The sequence below is a fragment of the Pygoscelis adeliae genome, unplaced genomic scaffold (genome assembly GCF_000699105.1).
Source record: "Pygoscelis adeliae isolate BGI_AS28 unplaced genomic scaffold, ASM69910v1 Scaffold100, whole genome shotgun sequence".
Lineage (NCBI taxonomy): Eukaryota > Metazoa > Chordata > Aves > Sphenisciformes > Spheniscidae > Pygoscelis > Pygoscelis adeliae.
Window position 1 is genome coordinate 3,870,329 of NW_008824034.1, and position 7,607 is coordinate 3,877,935.

Genomic DNA, 7,607 nt, shown 5'->3' on the forward strand with positions numbered 1-7,607 from the left:
CTTCCGATTCTCTCCCCCATCCCACCGGGGCACAGTGAGCGAGCAGCTGGGTGGTGCTTAGTTGCCAGCTGGGGTTAAACCATGACACCCAGAAACAGAAAGAGCGCTTTTGTATTCTAAAGGCACTTGGGACAGGAGATCTCAGCAGTTTTGACAGTGACCACTTGCACAATAAGTAGATTTACATGCATGGTAACACAACAAATAAAGCTAGTTATTTACCATACCATATTTACCAACACATTCCCTAACTCACCAATCATTTCCACGGGTAGTTTAGTGTTCCCACTGGAAACTTTTGGTTAGGATTTCTCTTTCAACAACTGATCAGAGATTAATTGCAGTTGATGGCATGTCCCTCTCCCCTGAAGGATGAAATGCCCAAAGAACAGCTTCTGCTTCCCATGACCACTGAATGAAATGCCAGACCTTCAGTGAAGGATTGCTAAGCGAGCAAAATTTTGATCATGGACTCTGATCATACATTAACTGTTCCCTATAGTAAATATCTTTATGAAATTCAACATTTAAACAAGGATAAGAAGAAAACACTTGTTACATACAAGCCATGGCCATCTGATGATCTCATCTAGTCTGAGTGCAATAAATATGAACTGTAGAATATTGACTGAACACAAGATTTCCAGCTAGAAAAAGAAAACACATTAGTTAACTCTTAGCATGATAAAACTATTTCCAAGATTTCCAAAGAATCTATCACAGGACTTTTCTGACTCCATGCTTATCACTGCAATATAGAACACCATTTGCATATACATTAGATATTACTAAGCATCCCTAAATTTGGGAGATTGTGATCCCAATAAAGTAACTGTAGAGGCAGTTGTCTCCTGAGGAAAGACCTTCCTGGTATTTAAAAAAATAAAATAAAAGCACTACCTGCAATACTTAGAGTGATTAGAGAAATAAGAAAAGCCAAACTAATCAGACTGAGAAAAGCAAAGCATCGGAAAACAACTTCGGTTTTCTTCAGATAAGAAATACTGCTAGTTAAATCAACAAGTAGTAAGAAGTCCTTCAGTTTAAAATTAGCAAAATTTATCTTTAAAGATATTGTTTAGTAGTTGCAGTAATGTAAAGATGAAAGTTACAAGGTTTAACTACCAATAGTCCAGTTTAAAAGTCCCAGCTCTATCTGGAAGGAAAAAGAAATACACAGAATAGTGGAGGATGACATCCAAATTCAATCATTTACTGTATAATTGAGAGATATTTTGAATGACACTAAAGACACTTGGGTTTTGAGGCAATACAGAAAAGCAATACTTCTCATTAAAAGTGTTAATGAGAGCTTTTTGCGTGTCCCACTTGCCACTATGAGAACTAACCCTAAATTATACTTAAAGAAAATCAAGTTTGTGTCTAGCTCGAACAAAGTAAAACATGAAACACCATCAGACTTGGCAAGATTCTGTTTCTAAAGCTTATGGGCAACCCTACACAGGTAGGAATTTCAAAGATCAAACAGAGAATTATTATCTGAAAAGGCTAACTGAAGCTCCTAAGTTGAAACATTTTCCATTTAAAAAAAAACATGTAGGGGTGTAAGGCATCTTTGAAATGTAGTATTTTTCAGAAGGTAGACACTACATGCTACTTTTCACTAACAAACATGATTGTCTACTATGATCTCCTGGATAAATGCCTTTGAAATTCACAGTACAGGGAGTCAAAAATCCAACAGGCAGCAGGCACTTGCCTACTTCAGAGACTGCACTGAAGTCTTTGCTGTTCAAGTACAGGTTACTTTAAAAAGACTGGAAAACTAGATTTGAAATAATTTTGTACCATTGGCTTTCTCAAAAGAATAAACCACCAAAAAAACCCCACACCCAAGCAAGCAACCTGAAAACTGCAAGAGCAAAGAGAGAGAAAAATAAAATCAGAGGATCAATTGCTATAAATAATTTTTAGAATCAAGTTAACATTTGAGCTATATATGGCAAGTGAATGTATATTTGGAGTGGCTAGGCTCACAATTTAATGAATTCAATATGCCTTAAATAAATGGTGCTTTATTGACTGTAAAAATAGCGTAACACATAAAAGGAAGCTTTTTCTGAGCCCACCATGATATATAGACAGAACCCCACTATGTACTTACTGATCACCTAATCAGTTTCAGGATAGGAACAAGCAGACAAGACATTGTCAGATTAAATAATTACAAAACTAATAGATTAACAACTACTTCTATTACTCATACCAAAAAATTAATATCCTGGATTAAAGACAGGCCCCTCTTATGTTTCTAGCAAATGAAAGGGAAATAATGAAATCTTCCCAGAGTAAAAAGAAAGTACAACAGCACTAAGTGAGGATGACAAAATTGTTAAGAAAATGAGTTGACAGTTCAACTGCATAACTTTTCTTTGACACAGCTGTTGCCTTTTAGGGGTGAGTGGATTCCATTTTTTTCTGCCAGTGCTTAGCAGCTGTGCAGTCATCTGTAAATCAATGGGTAATCAAGCATCATCTGGTAGAAAGCAAGTACTTCTACAATTTTACTTTTAGGAATGGTTAACTGTGAATAGAACTCTGCAAAATTAAATTCTATTTGCAATATTTTTAAATCAACAATTTAAGGTATCAGTTTACCAGCCATCCTAACAATCACTTACCAAAAATGTTTCCCTCTCTAGTTATAAACTCGGCTTATGCTAATAGTAGAGAAATACTCTCTTGAAATGAAAAAACCTGAAAAAACTGCACCTCATCTAAAAATCAGGTTTTTAATTGTCATGGGGTAGTTTGAGGATATAGCCAAAAAGAGATCCTTAAAAAAATATCAATTCAATAAGAATTCTAAATCTATTGCAAAATGCCACAACCGTAGGAAGATCTTGAGAATCCTTGTGAAGTTCTTCCAATACCAAAAGGAGTGAGTGAGAGAGGAAAGAAGATAGAGGCAGAAAATAAAAACCTACTGTTTTATGCTTACCATCCACATTCCCAAATTAAAGATTAAGCACACAGATTGGGATAGTAAGAAATTTTGAACCCTGATTATCTAGGTCTCTGGAAGTTCCATTCTGCATAGGGACAGTGCTTACTATCAGTGGAATTTTCTTCAGTAATTTCCATTTAAGTGCCTAGTGTTAGCCCATATCGCAGAGTTTGTGGTGAGTTCTTTTAACACACAATAAAAAAAAGCAGGTTTAAAACACGCCACAATTTGGTAGTTGAAAAAAACAGGAAAAGATTAGAAAAAATTATATTATTCCCGATCCTGATTTTTCACTCTAGCAGGTCAGTGCAAACAATTAAGTCAACCGATGCAGTCATCCATATCACGCTTTACTGAGAGATGAATTGTAACCGAATTGATGTAGAGTCTTGCATTGCCACAAATTTTACACATAACAAATAAAGCATTACCTCCAGAGACCTGTCATGTCGGAATCCCCACACACAAGCTGCAACTGACACTGGCGATACAAAGAATAATGGCATGAAGACCAGAAGCCAGAAATGGGTTCCTCTTTCGATCCTGTCACACACGAGAACTTCAAACATCAGCAGTAGCAGGTGGATGCCCACTGCGATTAACATAGCTTTGAACTCCACACAGGTTTCTCCTTCTGCTCTAAAGAGAGGATAAGGAAGCATTCAGTACACTTGTCAATAAGAAAGCACACTATCCTGCAAACATCCCAAGACACTTCGTTTACAATTGTTAAGTTTCAGATATTAACGTGTTTTTAATAAACGTATGCATTATGCCCAAATAGCCACTATTAAACTACACTGCCGATGACGCAACAGGATTTCTTGCCCATAAAGCTGCACATTTAAAGTATTTTACTCAAAGGGGGCAGTCGGATTTTTACAATTGGAAAACTTTCTAAGGATTCCATAGCTGTGCAGATAAAACAGGATTTCTTTGCTACTACATAAACACTCAGACATCATGCAGGCTGTGAGGAAATAAGCTAAGTCTAAAATTATCTGTTTAGTTCCTGCACCAGCTTTCATTGAAACAACATCTTTCCCCAGAATTTCTTTATTCACCAAAATCAGTGTATTGCAACAGAATATTATCTATTACTAAAAAGTAAAATGCCTGTAAAATGACAGCATGTACAGAGAAACCACACTTTTTCCTACACAAGTAGAACCATTACTAGAAGGGGCAAACAAGACCTGAACACACAGTTTAGTGTATCAGAATAAGACGTGTGCACAAAATTTTTCATTTAATATTCACCACAGATAGAAGAGAGGATTGAATTTATTGCACTTAATTTAAGGTAGTTTTTCTTTTCCCCTAGCATTTTCAAATTCACATCCTACTTGGATTACCAAAAAAATAAACACTGATGTATTTAAAGGTCTGAAAGTTATTTTACCCTACACTGACAATTAAAATATCAGTGTTAAATGATTTTGACAAAAATGAAAAGGAATTTACAGAATTTGTTCCCACAAACATCTTACTTTGCATTACATCTTACACATTTGCCTATATTAGCGTATTAAACTACTGGAATATTTCTTATAAAACTGCAACTAAAGTCTGAAAAAATTCTGCGTTCACTGCACATTCAAGAATTGCTGGATATTCATCCATATGTTCACTGAGGTTATATGCACACAGAGGAGAAAAAAAATTTAAAAAATCAACATTCTTCAGGCTGATCTGTACATTTCAGGAAACTGATTTAGAAAATAATCCAATTAAATATAGTGTATTCCTAGTTCATATGAAGATACGTACTATATGGGTTATACTAAAGCAAAGAATTCCCAACGTTCTAACAGAAAAGTGCAAAAAGTCACTCCATGAGAAGTTTTAGCTTCCCAAAGACAATATTGTTGAAGCCCATGATAAACTATTGCAACTGGGATTAAGACATCCCCATAGCCGCATAAAGCTGTTTGCATACACTATAGGTTATGATAATTATTTTAAATATGTTGAAAACAAACTTTCTGGAGGCTACATCTTATATTGTTAAAAAAATATTTATGAAGTTGATTCAGTATGGAAAACACATTATGTTCCCTCTGTTTTGCAAAATAAATATCCTCAACTTACCGATACTGTGGGTTTCGGGCCCATACTCCTGTTCCCACTGAGGCACCAACAATCACCATTAACTTCCATAGCCATATTGGAGCAAATACAGCCCAGTAACTCCATTGAATTTTGTCATCCAGACGGAGAGAGAGCAACACAGAGAAAAGCAGCAGGCAGGCATAAATAAGAAATTTGCTATTAAACAAACAAAAAAGCCAGAGTCAGAAATCAAGGCGGGCAACTTAACGTGAACTTTGTGGAGAACAAGAAAATCAGCCATAGCTGAAATTTAATCAGGATACTTCCTTAACAGAAAACGTGTGTCAAAATTCTTTGCAAAGAATCAAATCAGTTCTGAAGAGTCAAATATTTCATCATAAATGTAGCATATGTTCATCTCCTTCACTTATAAAACCATTGCTTCAAGGGAACACATCAAAAGCATTCTTGCATGACAAACTTAATGAATGGACATCTATAAATAGTTCCCTCCCACAAGGATCCAGTCAGGAGCTGTATTATTAGAGGCTCAGAAGTATACCAGTTGTACATGTTTTTAGAGAATGTGTTCTTCCATACAAATCAAATGAGATAGTTAAAAATAATGTGGATAAAATTATATAAATTATGTAACGTAATTTTGAACATCAAAAACTAAAGATTAAAAACTATTACATATTGTAATAAGGCAGACTCCAGAGATATTTTTTTTTTTATTTTTACATTCAGCTAAAAAAAAGCAACATTAAAAGTTTAATCTGTTTTTGTTTTTTTTAACAAAGTTACTGATTATAGAGTGAAGTTTCTAACTGGAATACCGAAGATGGTGATTACAAGTTTAAAATAGTTATGTTGATATATTTTTATAAACTACTCAACCTAAGAATGAATAAATGTATCCCAAATACTTGAGAGCAGTGGCACAGCAATTGCTTCTACCACCAAAAATCAGACAAAATAATTACATACCACACGATTTCCTTACACTACAGGAAGGGAAAAAGTCACCCACCCATTCACCAGAGGATCACAGACTGCTTTATAAAACACATAATTAGGCTTCAACACCACTTCAGTGAAGTAATTATGTGTATTTTAAAACATGGATAACCTAAGGAACAGGGTAAATACTCGCTACAGAGTAAAGCAGCAATAGTCAGGAATACGACCCCTTACTCCAACAGCACAACTCAAACTACCCGCTTTCACTCTCGTCAAATAATAAAACATTCATTAGAGCAGCATGGCCTCATTTAGATATCAAGCTGCTTTGTCTCTATTCAGAACAAGTGTCTTAGCTGCCCCTTAATAAGAAAAAGCAGTTTTATTGTGTCAGCATCTCCTCACACGCTTGATGAAACTACCTCAGGGTAGGATGATATAAAACAACAGTCACTCTTCACATCAATGAAGAGATCCCTCAGCTTCCTAGGCTATTCATACTTTTCCAACAGTCGGTATTTGTGTAATTTGTACTTTCCCTGGCTCCTCAATAAATACAGAAGTAAAATGCCACGTGGTAAAATACCAGTGCTCCCTGAGTGTTCCAGTAAACATCAAAACATTCAAGATTAAGTTATCTGCACAAGTGCAACATTCAGCTTGCTCATTCATCATTTAGACGGCAACCAAATAAGCTGCAAGCATTGCTTAGCAATAACAAAACTTCATCAGCTTCTGCAACATCCGTTCCTACTTTTCCATTACTTCCAACCACACGTATTTAAATTGTTTATTTCAACCTCTCTGCAACAATGCACTTCCTGAAGCATTGGTTACCCTTCTGTTTGTCTAAACAACCGACTGAGCACAGCTTTTTGTAATTGCAATCATGTAAGGCCTCTTTCACAAGCAAGATTTTTCCAGGACACTCAGTATTTTGTGTCACTTGTGCCGCCCTGCACAAGTTACTTACAGGCCTCTATTCCGCGGTTGTAAAATACCTGATAAGAGCAAAACCAGTAAAATTCACCTCATTCTCTCAGCTTCTTTAAAAGTTACGTGTATCCGTACTTGCTTGACAAGCCAGCAGAAGCCCAAGTTGTGGTGACGACCATCTCGTTAATTTTAAGAGAGCCCAGAGTAAAGAATCACCATCAGCGATTCTCCGTGTCTAGACTAGGGTCGTTAAGTGCGGTGCCTTCACACCTGCAAAAACCGAGCCTTTGCCAACCACTAAATGCCGCTGTCAGAGCGTAAGGCAACCTTGATTTCCAGTATAAAGCTTTACGCCCCAAAGCATCACGTCAAAAAATTCAAAAACCAGAATGAGATTTGGAGTAATTTGAGAAAGTTACATAATAAAACAAAAAAGATGACTGCAGTTCGGCCTGGAGGCCAGCAGACGGATGCCCGCGCTTACAGCCACCCTGATCAAGAGCCAGCCGAGGGGAGCACGCACCGACACCCACGGGCCTCGGGAGGGAAACCGGCCAGGAACAGCGCGTTCGAAACGCCCCCCCGGGCCGCCCGTACCGGAGCGCTTCCACCCGCCGTGGAAGAGCCACCTGAAGCTGAGCTCCGCTGACACGCTCAGGGATCGCACACCAACGTCGCCCCGGGCCGG

At 37.1% G+C, this 7,607-nt stretch overlaps 2 protein-coding genes across 3 annotated transcripts in view; one reads left to right on the forward strand and one right to left on the reverse strand.

Annotated features, from left to right (window-relative positions):
- TMEM185A (transmembrane protein 185A) overlaps positions 1-5,255 on the reverse strand; it is a 10,434-nt gene extending 5,179 nt beyond the window's left edge. The window contains exons 1-3 of one of the 2 annotated variants that reach the window (XM_009331143.1): positions 5,060-5,255; positions 3,400-3,607; positions 564-647 (exon numbers count right to left, since the gene is read on the reverse strand). In XM_009331143.1, the coding sequence (XP_009329418.1) occupies positions 564-647; positions 3,400-3,607; positions 5,060-5,118 (351 nt within the window). In that variant the 5' untranslated portion in view covers positions 5,119-5,255. The remainder of the gene's footprint in view (positions 1-563; positions 648-3,399; positions 3,608-5,059) is intronic. The other variant, XM_009331151.1, reaches the window with a different exon arrangement.
- The window catches only part of LOC103922933 (chromosome unknown open reading frame, human CXorf40B), a 700,660-nt gene that overhangs the window by 10,613 nt on the left and 682,440 nt on the right, over positions 1-7,607 (forward strand). The window lies entirely within an intron of this gene.